The sequence below is a fragment of the Portunus trituberculatus genome, chromosome 16 (genome assembly GCF_017591435.1).
Source record: "Portunus trituberculatus isolate SZX2019 chromosome 16, ASM1759143v1, whole genome shotgun sequence".
Classification (NCBI taxonomy): domain Eukaryota; kingdom Metazoa; phylum Arthropoda; class Malacostraca; order Decapoda; family Portunidae; genus Portunus; species Portunus trituberculatus.
The window spans coordinates 14,970,152-14,987,523 of record NC_059270.1 but is presented as its reverse complement, the minus strand read 5'-3'; the positions used below and the strand labels follow the sequence as shown (position 1 = coordinate 14,987,523).

General features: G+C 37.1%; 1 protein-coding gene across 3 annotated transcripts in view; it reads left to right on the top strand.

Annotated features, from left to right (window-relative positions):
- Positions 1 to 17,372, top strand: part of LOC123504503 (golgin subfamily A member 5-like) — a 79,031-nt gene that overhangs the window by 48,065 nt on the left and 13,594 nt on the right. For all 3 annotated transcript variants that reach the window (XM_045255073.1, XM_045255072.1, XM_045255074.1), the window contains 7 exons: positions 1,555 to 1,655; positions 1,798 to 1,916; positions 2,262 to 2,402; positions 4,041 to 4,146; positions 5,066 to 5,250; positions 5,461 to 5,665; positions 9,198 to 9,296. In XM_045255073.1, coding sequence (XP_045111008.1) covers positions 1,555 to 1,655; positions 1,798 to 1,916; positions 2,262 to 2,402; positions 4,041 to 4,146; positions 5,066 to 5,250; positions 5,461 to 5,665; positions 9,198 to 9,296 — 956 coding nt within the window. The remainder of the gene's footprint in view (positions 1 to 1,554; positions 1,656 to 1,797; positions 1,917 to 2,261; positions 2,403 to 4,040; positions 4,147 to 5,065; positions 5,251 to 5,460; positions 5,666 to 9,197; positions 9,297 to 17,372) is intronic.

The window sequence follows — 17,372 nt, the reverse complement described above, 5'->3', positions numbered from 1 at the left end:
GATTGGCATGGAAAAATGGATAGGGAAGATCTGTGTATGTGGAATGGAAGAATGTCGAGAGGGCATGGGAAAAAACTAAAATGGCCACTTATAGGAGAGATGTGAAAAATATAGCTTCCCTCATAGAAGGGTGGAAGCATGGAATAGTTTAGACGTGGAAGTGGTCAACGCAAGGAATATTCATGATTTTAAGAAAAAGCTGGACATTAATAGATATGGAGACGGGACAACACGAGCATAGCTCTTTTCCCGTATGTTACAATTAGGTAAATACAATTAGGTAAATACACACACACACACACAAAATGGGAGATGGAATTCAATGTGGACAAAAGCCATGTCATGGAAATGGGAAAAAGTGAAAGACGACCAGTGGGAATCTATAAGATGGGAGATGGAGTAGAACTAGAAAAAGTAAAAAAGGAAAAGGACTTGGGAGTGACAATGGAAGAAAATAATCAACCGGTTAGCCATATTGATAGAATTTTCAGAGAGACGTATAATTTGCTAAGGAATATTGGAGTAGCATTTCACTATATGGACAAGGAAATGATGAAGAAATTGATAAGTACTAAAATAAGACCTAGATTGGAATATGCAGGAGTTGTGTGGACTCCATAAAAGAAACACATAAGAAAATTAGAGAGACTACAAATAATGGCTACAAGAATGGTTCCAGAATTTAAAGGGATGGCATATGAGGAGAGACTAAAGGCAATGGATCTACCAACCTTGGAGCAGAGAAGAGAGAGGGATCTGATACAAGTTTATAAATTGATTAACGGAATGGATGAAGTGGATAATGAGAAACTGATCCTTAGAGAAGAATATGACTTTAGAAGCACAAGATCGCATAGTAAGAAACTAAGGAAGGGACGATGTCTGAGAGATGTTAAAAATTTAGTTTCCCGCAAAGATGTGTTGAGACTTGGAACAGTTTGAGTGAGGAAGTGGTATCAGCACACACACACACCAGCTTGTCTAGCATGATGACACACACACACCAGCTTGTCTCTCTCTCTCTCTCTCTCTCTCTCTCTCTCTCTCTCTCTCTCTCTCTCTCTCTCTCTCTCTCTCTCTCTCTCTCTCTCTCTCTCTCTCTCTCTCTCTCTTACACACCCACAAGGTAGTTTGTATTATTTTATTATATTCAGATGGCAATGAAAAATCACAAACTACTATTGTCAAACTCAGAGCCCCTTCTAAAGGACATGGGTATGTCACAATTCATGTTGTTGTGACTTCTGAGATGTTCCCCTCACTCTGTGTAGGGTAGATTCCACCTGATGTGCTGCAGTATTGCCAGGTATCGCCTCCAGAGTGGAAAGAACTTCAAAGAAGCTTATTGAGATGTATCTGAACATAACTAGTAGCAACTCAGTGGGTGGAAAATGTTGCTAGATACTCACCCTCTGACTTGAGTATGGGTAAAGGCAATACGAATGTGTAGCTCAAAAAATCATGATTACCGGAATGATCACCGGCTCCCCAGATGTAGCAATACAATCATTCATGATCGATCACTGTATGTTAAGGGTTAACTTTTTCTCACAGAGGCCCATCAGCTGAGAAATCAAGTGTCAGGTATGCTGAGTCAACAGTCCACCAGTGACCGAATCATGCGAGACCTTCAGCAGAGAGAAATGGATCTCCAGGTGAGGTGTTTCATTGTCTTGTCAGGAGACTCATTGAGGATATTGTATGTTCCATAATGTTACCACTTACAATAAATCCCAAGGTTATCTGAGCATCTCAAGAATGTTGTGGGTGATAATAATTTTCAACAATGAATTACAGGAATCCTTACGGGCTAAAGACAGTCAGTTGGCAGTGTTAAGAGTACGCCTGCAGGAAGCAGATGACAAAACACAAAGTAAGGATTCTGCTCTGGCAGAATTGCAAGCTGAAAATAAAAGGTAATAATTGTAGATTTCTGCTTTATAATTTTTACTTGTACCAATGTGAGAAAGGCAGATATAAGACAGCGAGGTAGAGGTTTGAATAATGAATGCTATTGTTATGTAGCAAAATTTGACTGGTGTTTTCAGATTATACTACTTTCATAATTGATTCAGAGGAATGATTAAGACAGCCAGGAAAGGGGTCTGGAAATTTGCATGAAAGTATGACATTTAGAATGGATAAGATCATACATGGTCATAGGAAATTGAATGAGTGTGGGCATCGTGGTCATTCTCCTTCATAGAGATGCTGACCAGAAAAAAACAGATCATAGAAATGATGAACTCTTATCTCCTCAGGTTAATTGAGGGTGCAAGTGAGAGCAGTGGCCTGCATAGCCATGCCCTACAAACCCTACAGGACCGTTTAGGGGAGGCCCAGGCTATGTTGGACCAGGAGCGCCAGCAGCACAGTGCATCCCACATGGAACTCTCAAAGAGGTGTGTTGTGTAGCACTGGTTAACAGATTCACTTTGTGCTTTCAATCAGTTTTTGAAATTCTAATGTCATTTAAGTGAATATTCTATTGTCTGATCTTTTATCGTGAGTGTTGAGGTGTTGTCCTTTCTGAGGAATCTCTGACCTGTAGTGCTGCCAAATTTGTACTGGACAAGTTATTTAATTAGAGCCTAATTTTCAGAGATGACTTTGTTTCCCACTGTGCCCCTCCCACCCCATCTCTCTCTCTCTCTCTCTCTCTCTCTCTCTCTCTCTCTCTCTCTCTCTCTCTCTCTCTCTCTCTCTCTCTCTCTCTCTCTCTCTCTCTCTCTCTCTCTCTCTCTCCGTTCCCTTTATCATTCCTCCTTTTGCATGTCACGAGAGGAAATACGTGAAGGATTGACATAGTTACTCTGACAGTGTGACCTGACTGAGTCAGTCAAAGGGACAAGACAACACTTGGAGGAAACACTCCCAATAATTGTGGTGTATGCAAAAATCAATGCTCTTTTCACAGAAAAATTTGTATATGCCATTTGTCAAGTGTTTTAAAGTTACCTACATGTCACCATGATACCCAGGTTCTAGGTGGTGACACCAAAGATACGCTTGAGTGGTGATAGGGACCCTAATATGGGTACCAATATAAATAAAATTGCCTGAGCCACTAATGGGTGGAAGCTGAACAGCGCTTCCAATACATACTCTTCTCTTCAAGTATACCCACAGGTGCTATAGGCCATAATATATATATATATATATATATATATATATATATATATATATATATATATATATATATATATATATATATATATAATATACATATATATTACAGCTCCATTTAATTATGAAGTAGTAAGTACCTTATATAATGTATGTATTGGTACAAGTTTGGCAGAGAGCATGTTGAGAAATTCCTGTAAAGGACAACGTTCATATGCTCTGAATGAAATATTCAGACCGTATTCATTATTTATATAAATCACAGTGAAATATATTGATATGAGGTTCCTACAGACATTGTAGGCTTCCAGTCATGCATAAAGAGGTGAAGAGTGGCTTTCTTTGTACATGTAATGCTTGGAACCTAAAATGTAGAACAATGGAAATACTAATCCTCTTCATGGAAACTGTTGTGTGAATAGTGATTATTAATGAACCTGCAATCAAGTACACTTGTAGCAGTTCACTGTCAGTATAACATACTGTAGTGTGGAGTTCTTAGAGGAGCTTAACATAAAGTACTTTGAGCTATTAAGAGTTTTTTTTTTTTTTTTTTTTTTTTTTTTTTTTTTTTTTTTTTCAGGATTTTCTGTGAGCAGTGCTAGAACCTCTTGTTTGCTATGAATGGTAGGTTTTGTTAGGTGTTGATGATAAGGAATTGCTATTCAACCAACTAGATGGTTGTTGTTGGTCTTCATCACATACCTTCATTGAATGGACTTTTCTGTGGCTGCCATCATCTTAACATATTGTGACAATTTAACCAAGGAACAATTCACTAAACCTCATCTTTTCAATGTGAATACTCTGCACATTTTGGATGAAAGCTTTATACTGAAAGAAATTCTATCCTTAAGATGGTGGTGATGATTAATGTAGCATCTAATTATACATGCTGTTTTTATATTCGATAGAGTCAGCCACTTGGAGGAGGAGCGGCAGAGTATGGCCATGGCACTCTCTGAGGGCCAGCGCAAATTAGAAGAAGAGAGGCACAGGAATCACCAGATCTCCCAGCAGGTGTGTTTGAGACTGACAAGCTTCTTTTAACATTTTAGTTTTCATTGCCATAAAGATTAGACATAAGAGTGTGTCACCAATAATATCTTGTTAATTCATTAGTTAATTTCTAGAAATTCTTTCTTCACCATTTCTGTTTCCAAGATCATAAGAGGTTATTGTAATCCACCTCTTAAGAACATGAAAAAGTAAAGGAAACTTAGAGAAGCCATCAGGCCTACATGTGGCTGTCCCTGTATGAGACATGCTTGTTTATTTCCATTTATCATGTTCATCCATAAATATGTCTCATTTTCTTTTAAATCTCTCCCAATGACTCAGCACTAACAACCTGAATACTGAGTCCATTTCCTTCCTATCTCTTTCTTGAAGCTGAATTTTCCAAGCTTTAACCCATTATTTCTTGTTCTATCCTGATTACTGATCCTAAGAATTCTTAATTTGCCTATTTATATTTTTATGCACATTATGTTCACTTCTTCCTATATCTCAGTCTTCATGGTGGTAGCTATAGACTCTCCAGCTCTCATCTTTCAGTTAACCTTGTTGATCTGTCTGTCTGTATACTGGTTCAACATTCTAACAGAAGGAATCTCAACCTTGTATGCAGATGGATAAACAGATAATTATAATCCAGAATTGTTGAAAAGATGCACACTTAAATTTCCCTCACCTTACTTTTTACTTTAGTATGTATCACACATAGTTTCAACATTTTGATATATTTCCTGCTGTATCCACTATCTTAAAACTACTCATGTTACTTATACATACAAATATTGATATCCACATAATTTTCATGTTTGTACTGAGAGAAAAATAATTTTGAAAGGCCTCTTAGTATTTCTTATTTTTTATTGCATTTCTTGTATAACTGAGACTTAGCTGAAAATTAGGTAACTGATTTTGTCATTACCAGATAAACTCTTTGCGTGGGGAGCTGTCTTCCTGCCGAGAAGAGTTGACAGAGTACAAGGCCAAAGCCAGCCGGATCCTGCAGAGTAAAGAGAAGTTGATTGCCTCCCTGAAAGAGGACCGAGGGGATGGAGGTGATGCTGGCTCCTCCACTTCTGATCTTCATATGGCTGAATTAGAGCAGATAAAGTAATACAAAAATACATTACTGAGGATTTTTAACTATGTATAGTGTTTAATATTACAAAATATAAATTCCTAAAATAAAGGGACCAGGATCAAGAATGTAAGTTCCTAGGTAGAAAGACTATCTTCTGCTCCTACATTGAAAGACTATCTTCCCTTTCTCAGCAATTTATTCACATCCATAGACCCAAACAACAGAGTTTATGTTTACAGGGCTGAGCGAGACCTGCTGAGGGAGGAATTGGAGGGAACAGGAATACGGATGCAGCAATTGATGGTTGAAGTGTCTGAGGCAGAAGCAGCAGCTCAAGATCAGGCAGCCTTGGCAGCCCACAATGCTGCAAACCTAGAGGAGACAGTTACTCAGGAACGTAGAAGGAGAGGTGACGTGGAGGTAGAACTCAGACAGATTCAGGAGGTGAGCTCCAGTTAGGAATTGTTTCTTCATTTTAAAATAGCATTACTGTAATCTCATAAGTAGGAAGAACTCTGCATGATGTTCGTTATTTAATTGATGGTAGGAATTTTGTAGAAATAACCTAAAATGTGTGTGTGTGTGTGTGTGTGTGTGTATATATATATATATATATATATATATATATATATATATATATATATATATATATATATATATATATATATATATATATATATATATATATATATATATATATATATATATATATATATATATATATATATATATATATATATATATATATATATATATATATATATATATATATATATATATATATACATATACAGTTGACTCTTCACTAACTCGAGCTAATAGGGGGAAAGGTAGGTCTGATAAACATGAATGTCTGACTTATTTGAATTCCCCCCTCCCATATCCACACACTAAAAACTAGATAAATAAATAAAAAAAATTAATTAATAAAAATAAATCTGACTTGGTGTAGGATTTATTTATCAAATTTTTGGGGATTTAAAATTCTGGGATTATATTTGTCGGTACGAAACCTTCAAACCCTAAATTACCGTTGTTTATTTATTTTTTCCTAATTAATACCCTTCCCACCAGGAAGCCATTTTTTAATGTCTTGTTCGGTTGCATCATAGCCTGACTCACACCCTACACAGTACGTGGCCAGGCATCAGAAATAACGTCCTTACAGACATAAATTGACGAGGATTAGAATTAGAAACTTCAAGAAGAGAAGACAACAAGAAACAAACAAACAAACTTATCAATGGGAAACAGCTGCATCTTGAATCCTTGCATACCTCCCCTCCATCACATGTGTTATTTCCCCCTCCTAGACCCTTGCCTCACCCCACACCTCACTGCCACACTTCTGAACCACCTCTCTATGTCATAAGACAGCTATGATCTTTTCAAACTGTTTTTTCTCACTACCTTCATCATCACAACTGTACATCACATAACTCTCACAATAACACTTATCACTAAAGATTTGTTGAGACAGAGGTATAAAGCTGGACCAGATGAGTAATATATACTTCACTGTATCATTATCTCACTTCAACACACTAATAATTCAGTAGTAAAACAGCAGATTGCCACGACACTGCTGATGGTGCCTTCCTAATCCTCACGTATGAGTGAATGATATTATCTAGAGGAGCAAGGATCTGATGTGTTATCATCTTATTATGCTCTAGGAAGTCACCATTGAATAAACAATCATGTGTGAAAATTTCATGTCAATGAGATGAATATAAATAGAAAAACAAGGACAAAATAATGAAAAATCTTTAGGAGCAAATATCTTGAAAGATGATTTTTTTTACACCAAAAATTTTCACGAAATTGATATAAATTCTGATCGACTTTAGTTTGGTATCATTTTAAACTACAACTGAAATGTAATTTTTTTGTTGGAATTACATTTTTTATAATGTCAATAGAAAATAAAATATAGGAAAGTGAAAAAAAAAAATGTGCAGGCCGTTCAGCTCAGACTTTAGTCCCTGGGTCAGTCAGAATCCGACTTATCACGAAATACAAGTTATCAGGGTCCGAGTTATCGAGGTTCAACAGCATATATATATATATATATATATATATATATATATATATATATATATATATATATATATATATATATATATATATATATATATATATATATATATATATATATATATATATATATATATATATATATATATACACACACACACTTAACCCTCTGTTATCATGCTTCTTGTTATTATGTTTTACTGTTATCATGCATACTTAAAAAGTTGCATATATTTCTGTTTTGTACACAAAATTACTGCTGTGGCACACCCATCATTCAAAAACCTCCAGGTTATGGCATCACGTGATAGTTGAGTTCCTCTACATACTTTTATTGAGAAATAGTTCTTCACATATTTCCCCAGTCTACCATCTACCTTAGCACCTAATCAGGAAATAAGGAGAAAAAAAGATTTTAGTGAATCTGAGCATATACTGTTGAAAGCAATCCAGTAGCACATTAAACGAGCAGAAAACATTTATCTTTCCTTGCATCTTCAGTTGGTCTTCTTGCTGGCACCAGACACTTCCCATTTTTCCATAGGTGGTGGCCCAAAAGCCCTTGCTGCTGTTCTATTGCCATGCTTCTTGGTATAATCTATCTATTGTAATTTGTAGGAGAGTGTATAGCTTAATCTCTTTCCTATTGCTGCCATAACAGTAATGGTGCTGATGTGTTTTGTTATGATAATGAACTTGGTGTTACTCTACACCGCTAGATGGCATTGATGCATCACAGCCTCACAGATTAGATTACTTTAATTTTTCCAATATTTTTTTAAAGTGATGATACTGGTAATGATAATAATACCAGCAATAAAGTAATGATTCTTGCAGTTAGGGTAGGTAAAAGGATTCACCTTTTTCCAGTTCTTTTACTTACCTTAGCTCCATGCATCATTATTTTATTGCTGGTATTATCATCATTACCAGTATTATCACTTTAAAAATGAATTATTGGAAAAAGGAAAGTAATATAACCTGTGAGGCTGCAATGCATGTTTATAGATATCACCACTCTGACTCAATGCCATCCAGCAGTGAAGAGTAACACCAAGTTCATAATCATAACAAAACACATCAACACCCTCATTATTACGGCAGCAGAAGGTAGATATTAAGCTACACAATCTACAAACTACAAGTGGTAGACAATGCCAAGGAGCATAGCAATAGAACAGCAGCAATGGCTGTTGGGCCACTACCTATAGAAAAAATGGTAACTATCTGCACTAGCAAGAAAACCAACTGAAGACCCCAAGGAAAGATTAATATTTTCTGTTTGTGTAATCTGCTGCTAGATTGCTTTCAACAGTACATGCGTAAATACACTAAGAACTTATTTTCCTGAATTCGCCTTGATGAAATGGGTGGTGCGTCTTATATACCCATGTGTCCAATATACCATCAAATACTCTAAATAAAAATGCTTCAAAATGTATGTTGTTATTATGATTCTTCATTAGGTAAGTTTTTTATATTGTTTTATTTCTTCATTTTTATACTATTATATGGCTTAAAAACTGGACAAAAAATGACAGCTTGGAGGTCCTAGTGTCAATTTGAATTATTACCATAGGTTCTTCACTTTAGCAATCACAATTTCAGCTGTCACACAGTGTTCAGTGCTACTTTGAGTGAAAAATATGGTAGAATCATATTCCTCTCCTTTCAACTTGGACTTAATGCAGCAGGGAACTTGAATTCTAGATATGATTAGCCTGTGCCAATAGTAGTATCAGGAGTCTTTAATTTTACCATAGTGCTGCTTTTGGGATGTTGACCATGCTGGGAAACAATGAAGAGAAGGCTGATCCATGACCATTCTTAAGTGAAATATAAATATTCTGGCCTGATGATTTTTTGAAATCCATTTTGTATCTGCACTTAAACTGAGTATATTTTTATTTCCATCTTTTATATACATTTTCTTATGCAGGAGCTGCGTTGCGCCCATGAAGAACTAACCAGACAGAAAGTGAGCTTCTCATCCCGACTACAAGAGCGTGACACTGAGATTGACAGACTCAGAAAACAGGTTAGATTATGCATCTTCAAAATTATCAAGAAAAATGAGAATTATGATTTTTTAAAGCAAAGAAATAAAGACAATGTGCAAAAAAAAACATCAAATCTTTTAATGTAAAGAAAATAGAGAATGTACAAGAATAATATGATGAGGATATACAAAATTAAGGTACATGGTACAGCCACAACAGGATTACTCATTACAAAATGTGAGGAAAATATGCTGAGAAATTGATGGAATGTTTTTTGGAGATTATATGAAATAAGTAAGATGAATATTTTTTTTTAAATAGAGTTCCTAAGTAGTTAATATGCTTCAAACAAAAAGACTAGTATCAGGCATTTTTTTTTCACCTATTATATTCCAGCTATATATATATATATATATATATATATATATATATATATATATATATATATATATATATATATATATATATATATATATATATATATATATATATCTGATTGACACACACCGTGTCAACGACATCACTGCTCAGTTTATTCCACTTATCAATGCTACGATGCGGGAAACTGTATTTTCTCACGTCATTTAGACAGATGTCCTTTATTAGCTTTTTCCATGTCCTCAGAGATGATTACTTGTGGTCACCTTTATCAACTCTCTGTCCAGTATGTCAATCTTGTTCACCAATTTATACATAGTTATCATGTCTCCTCTTGTTCTTCTCTCTTCTAATGTGGTCAGCCCCAGCTTCCTCAGTCTTTCCTCATAGTCTAACTCCCTGAGTCCTGGTACCATCCTTGTTGCCAGCCTCTGTACCCTTTCCACCTTCTTCACATTTTTCTTCATATGCGGTGACCAGACACATGCTGCATATTCTAACTGGGGTCTTATTAAGGTACATAATATCATCTTCATCATTCCTTCATCTAGGTAGTGGAATGCAAGGCCAATAATTTGAAGCATGTTATATGTTTTCAAAAAAATCTTGTTAATGTGTTTCTCCGGTGACAAGGTGTTTTGCATGGTTACTCCTAAGTCTTTCTCCTCATTGGTCTCTTTAATTTTCTCATCACCCAGCCTGTAATCCCTGTTTGGTCTGTATCTACTTCTTCCCATTTTCATAACATGGGTCTTGTCTATATTAAATTCCATCTGCCACTCCTTACTCCACTCATATTTTATCAAGATCTTCCTGTAACTTGTTACAATTTTCCACATTCTTTACTCTCCTCATAATTTTAGTATCGTCCGCAAATATGTTCATGTAACTGTCAATTCCTACTGGCATATCATTACCATAAATCAAAAACATGATGGGAGCCAGCACTGACCCTAGTGGAACTCCACTGGTTACCTTCTTCCACTCGGACTTCCTTCCTCTCACCACTGTTCTCATTTCTCTTCTCATTAAGTAATTTTCCATCCATTTTGCTAGTTTATCATTTGAGGCGTTGTGTGACGTAGGGCGATAAGCGCCAAAAATAAAAACGGAGAAAAATGTGGTCAAATTTTTGCGACATTTGGAATGCGATTCCTCAGCAACGGATCAAGCTAGAGAGTTGGGTTTGGTCTTAAAAGAAAGCTTAGAATGTCTACTTTATGCCTGTCATAAAATCAAACACATCATCTTGCCATAATATGAAAGGATTAACGGGGAAATTATTTTTTAGCTATTTTTCACAGTGTTAAATCGGCAAAAAATGTGGTCATTGGTTTATATCTCAGAACTATGATACGTTGTTGAAAAACTATAATACCATGCATAAAGTAAACATCCTAAGCTTTTATTTAAGACCAATCTCAGCTCTCTAGCTTGATCCGTTTTTTAGCTATTGCATTCCAAATGTCACAAAACTTTGATAGCGTTTTTCTCCTCTTGTTTTATTCAATCAATATCCTACTATAGTGCTTGCAACATGACTCCAAACCCACACAATCATAATCACATCCTAGCAAAATACAAAATAACAATAAAACACAATAAAAAAGATCTTCAAAATCGCAAAAGAGAGATTAAGATGAGAAAAAGTAGAGTAGAGGACATGAAAAAAAGGATTCATGTATTTTCCTAATGTTATCTAAGCCCAACTTATCATAGCAACCATCCTTGCATGCAAGCCCTTCCTCACGCTTTTTTACAACTTTCCCTGTATCTCGGCTCACGTATTCCTGGCTGGTGTTCCGTTTGGTTTTCGCCACAATTCTCTTCCACTCACTAGAGCTGGGGCCTGTTTTGCGTCGTAATAAGCCCCCTTCGGCACTCCCCTCACCACTGTTAGAAGCCATAACACGGTATCTACTGACCAACGTTATAAAAAAAAAAAAAAAAGTTATTAATCACGGGCTTATGGAGACAATAGCGTAGACTGGCTTGGCTGGTGGCGGGCCGCGGGCAGCTGGGGATGCACGACAGACAGTGATTGGCCGAGGCAGAGCTATGCGGTACGCTACGCAGCAAGGGATTGGTCACTCGGCTTGTCACTTATCTCCCCTCGTGAAGGCTGGGTTGATGCATGACGGATGCTCCATCCGTCATGCATCAACCCAGCCTTCACGGAGAAAAGTTAATGTTACGTTATGGGATTTTTGACCATGAAGGTGTTGGCGCTTACTCCTAAGTTGGTACCGCTGGAAAGCTGAGACTCTGGCGCTTAACTCCCTCCGTCACGCAACGCCTCATTTACTCCTCCAATCATCTTTAGTTTCCACATCAGTCTATTGTGTGGTACTTTATCAAAGGCCTTTCTCAAGTCCAGGTAGATAGCATCCACCCATCCCTCTCTATGTTGTAGTATGTCAGTCACTCTTGAATAAAAACATAATAAATTGGATACGCACGATCTTCCTTTTCTGAAACCAAACTGCCTTTCACTCAGAATGTTTTCACTTTCTAGATACTCACTCCACTTGGCTTTAATTACTTCTTCACATACCTTGCACAATATACTAGTCAACGATACTGGTCTATAATTTAGCGGTTCCATTCTACTACCATTCTTATATATAGGCACAATGTCAGCTCTTTTCCACTCTTTCGGGACTAATCCTGTTCGTATGGAGGTTTCCACAATATCAAATATGGGGTTCAACAATTGATCCTTACATTCATTTAGCAACCTCCCAGATATGCCATCAGGCCCCATTGATTTATTAATATCCAGATTGCTTATAATTTTCCTTACATCTTCCTTAGTAACCATGATGTCCTGCATTTGCTTTATTTCCGTAGGCCTTCCTCCCATAAAATGCTCCTCCTTTGTAAACACTTTGCAAAAGTTGTCGTTCAAAATTTCAGCTATATCTCCAGCATCTTCATATACTTCTTCCCGTTTTTACCTTTTCTATTGCCTCCCTTTTATTTAGTTTTCCATTTATGAATTTGTAAAACATTTTGGGTCACTATCACAGTTTTCCACCACCCTCTGTTCATATTCCTTCTGTGCTGTTCTCCTTACTTCAACATATCTATTCCTTGCTGTTTTGTAGACTTCTCTTGATAATACATCACTGTTTTTCTTAAGTTTCTTCCATGCCTTTTCTTTGTTCTTTTTGCTTCTTCACAATTTCTATTAAACCACTGTTTATTATTTAAAGTCCTCTTTCTGTGATATGGCACAAACTTTTCACAGCAGAGTTATACAAATCCATAAATTTATCGTATTTCAATTGCATATCCCTTTCCTGGTATACCACGGACCAGTCAATTTCATTAAAGAACTCCCTTATATGGTTATAATTTGCCCTAGTATAATTTAATTTTTCCTCCCTGCGTTCCACAATCTTATTCGTGCTTAATTCGTATCCAGCTCAAAGCTTAGGACATCATGATCGCTTTTCCCCAAGGGACATTCATGTTCAATTTCCTCTTTTAGAGAGATGCTCCTGGTAAATACCAAATCCAACCTTGCTGCAACATCTTGTCCCCTGCACCTTGTTGGTGATCTCACCCACTGTGTCATCAAGTTATTTGTTGCTACCTTTAACAATTCTTCTGCCCACTCACCACCGTTCACCACTTCGTAGTCTTCCCACACTATTTGCAATTAAAGTCTCCAAATATCATCACTCTATCCTTTCTGATGAGTTCTTGCTTCATTCTGTCAAGGGTATTTCTCATCACCATTTGGTACTGTTCATATTCCCAAGCATTGGTTCTGGGTGGTATGTATACTGTTATAATATTAATGTCCCTCTTGCCATCTGTTATAAGCATACTTATCACTTCCTCATTTCTCTTACTATAGTTCACCTCCTTCACTATCAGATCTTCCTTAGTAAGAACCATTATACCACCACCTCCTTTATTTTTTCTATCATTTCTCCATACTTTGTAGTGTTTTACAACAAACCAGTCTAGCTTTATTTCGGGCCTTAGCTTTGTTTCCACCACACACATTATGTCTGGTTCGTTATTTCTTAGGTAATCCATACATTCTAGCCTCTTAGACAGAAATCCATCTATGTTCGTGTAAGTCACTTTTATTCCATTCCTAGTCTCATTCTTCCATGTAATGTCTATTCCGTCTGTTTTATCCACCACTTCTTTAGCCTCCCATTTCTCATCCTCCAAAAAAACTTGGTCTTTTCCTCCTCTGTTCTTTCGTCATTCCTCTCCTTCACTTCAGTTACAAGCTCCTTCATTTTCATTTGCTCATCCTGTGACATATTTCTTCTTATGTAAATTGTTTTGGTTTCCTCAGAGTCCTTGAGTTTCCAAGCCCCCCTCAACAAGGCCTCAGCTGCCACCTGAGACTTTAATTTCAATTTTAATGGTCTATTCTTGCCTTCCTCAAAAGCTCCCAATCTCACACTTTCTTCTACTCTCAGCATATAGGTCCTCTTCTTCCACAGAGATCTTGTTCAGTAAAAACTTAATCCTGTCATTTTCCTTATCCCTCCTGTCCTGCCAGTTCCTGTTAGTTTCTTCCCTCAATCCTATTATGATCACACATTTTTCTTTTCAGCAATATCTCTCACCACATACTCATTTTCCTTTAGTGCCTTTACCATTTCCTCTGCGTAATCCCTTTATTTTCCTCTTCCTGCTTTTTTACTATCTCCCTAAACGACCTTTGTACCTCCTGATGTTCATGGTTCACTTCTTTCATCCTGGTATCAATTAGATTAAGGCATTCCTCCTTCCTCAAGTCCCCTTCGGATATTTTCATCTCCATTTCCATGAGTTTAGCCTTCATCTCTTCACATTGTTTCCTTAGTTGTTGGTTTTCTTTCTCCATCTCTACTTTTTCCTTCAATAGCTCTTTATTCACTAACGTTAACAAATAGATCTCTTTTTTGAACGAATCATTCTCGGCTAGAACTCTATCCAGTTTTTCTTCTATGGACAAAATGTTTAGGAACTTACTTTCCAGTGCCTGGATTCTTGCATCCATATCTAATTTCTCCAGTCCTTTTGGCGTAGTTATAAAACCTTCAAAGTCTCTGGCTTGTCTAGACGCCATGTTTGTTATCGTCAGCTGATTACGGCCAAAACAATCACCGCCCACACTCTCCTCTCAGGGATCACTCTCCATATCCCTCACTTTCAACACTAAGCGACAGTAGGACATTAACAGGACACTAACTTAGAGTTACCCGGGCCCTGTAACACCATAGGTATTTTCCTTCTTCCCGTCCCGTGTGTGTGTGTGTGTGTGTGTGTATTTACCTAATTGTATTTACCTAATTGTAACATACGGGAAAAGAGCTATGCTCGTGTTGTCCCGTCTCCATATCTATTAATGTCCAGCTTTTTCTTAAAATCATGAATATTCCTTATGCTGACCACTTCCACGCCTAAACTATTCCATGCTTCCACCCTTCTATGAGGGAAGCTATATTTTTCACATCTCTCCTATAAGTGGCCATTTTAGTTTTTTCCCATGCCCTCTCGACATTCTTTCATTCCACATACACAGATCTTCCCTATCCATTTTTCCATGCCAATCATCACTCTGTATATTGCTATCAGGTCTCCCTTTCTTCTGTTTTCCAGGGTCGGAAGTTGCATTCTTTTCAGTCTGTCTTCATAAGTCAAATCTCTTAAGTCAGGCACCATTTTGTTGCAGCCCTCTGTACTTTCTCTAGTTTCCTTATGTGTTTCTTTAAGTTCGAGCCCACTGTATTGTTGCATATTCAAGCCTCGGTCTTATCATTGCAGTAATTATTTTCTTCATCATTTCTTCATCTAAATATACGAACGCCACTCTTATGTTCCTCAATAAGTTCAATACTTCTCCAATTATTTTGTTTATATGTCTCTCTGGCGATAGGTCATTGGTAATTGTCACCCCAAGGTCTTTTTCTTCATGACTGGTTTTATGTCTTCATTTCCTATCTTGTACATACTCCTGATTCTTCTTTCACTCTTGCCAAACTCTATTTTCTTGCATTTTGTCGTGTTGAACTCCATTTGCCATGTACAGCTCCATTTCCATATTCTGTCCAAGTCTTCCTGGAGTAGTTCGCAATCTTTGTCACATCTCACTTTTCTTAACAATTTTGCATCGCCTGCAAATAGGCTCACATAACTGGACACCCCATCCACCATGTCATTTATGTAGACCGCGAACATTACTGGTGCCAACACTGATCCCTGTGGAACTCCACTCTCCACCAAGCCCCATTCTGATGGTCTGTCCTTAATTATTGTTCTCATTTCTCTTCCTACCAAAAAGTCTTCCATCCATTTTAGTAAACTGCCATGCACTCCTCCTACCATTTCAAGTTTCCAGATCAGTCTCCGTGTGGTACCTTATCAAAGGCCTTTTTTAAATCCAGATATATTCCATCAGCCCAACCATCTCTTTCCTGTATTACATCTATCACCCTCGAATAGTAACATATCAGGTTTGTCGTGCATGAACGCCTTTTCTAAAACCAAATTGACACTCACAAAGTATGTCATTTTTCTCCAAGAAGTCTGTCCATCTATTCTTCACCACCCTCTCACACATCTTAGCTACCACACTTGTAAGTGACACTGGTCTATAGTTCAATGGGTCTCTTGTTACCTGATTTATAGATTGGGACAATGTTAGCTCTTTTCCAGTCTTGGGGCACTACACCTTCCCTTAATGAGGCATCAATTACTTCACAAACTTTTTCTGCCAGTTGCTCCTGCATTCTCTTAAAATCCATCCTGATACCCCATCAGGTCCCACAGCTTTTCTCACTTCTAAACTCCCCATCATATTCTTGATCTCCTCCACAGTTACTTGAAACTCCTTCATAATCCCTTTCTGTTCCATTACCAGTGGTTTGTCAAAAGCAGTCTCCTTTGTGAATACCTTCCGAAAGCATCCATTCATAGCCTCTGCCATTTCCTGGGATCCTCACTGCATACTCCATTTACTTCTAAACTTTCAATACTTTCTATTTTTGATGTTGTTGTTCACATGTCTGTAAAAAGCCTTGGTTGGTCTTTACATTTATCAATTATATCCTTTTCTTGTTTCTTTCTTTCTTCTCTTCTAATCAACACATATTCATTTCTTGCTCTTTTGTAACTTTCCCACTGCTTAATCCGTCTTTTCCTTCTCCACCTCTTCCATGCATCCTCTTTTCTTGTTCTAGCCTTTTCACATCTATCGTTAAACCAGTCCTGCTTTCCAACTTCTATGTTGTCTTATTGGTACAAATTTTTCTCACCTTCTTTGTATATTTTTATAAATTCCTTCCACTTTTCATTTGCTCCTTAGCACTCTTGAATTTCATCCAATTTGTCTCTTGAAAGAATTTCTTTAGGTTTCCAAAATCTGTCTTGGCATAATTCCATCTTCCCACTTTATATTCTTCATTTCTTCTAGATTTCTTCATCTATCACCTTGAACTCCAAAACTGCATGATCACTCTTGCTAAAGGGCACTCCACCCTCATCTCCTCAATGACCATTGGCTCTGTACTAAAGACCAAGTCCAGTCTTGACGATGCTCCTCTCCTCCAAACCTAGTATCTTCTTTGACCCACTGAGTTAACACATTTTCCATTGCCAGTGTCAATAGTGTATTTCCCATGTTGTCTCTGATCCTTCCATTGACCAGTCCTCCCAACACACCTCTTTACAATTAAAATCTCCCATCATTATAGTTCGTTCACAGCCACCCAACATTTCTT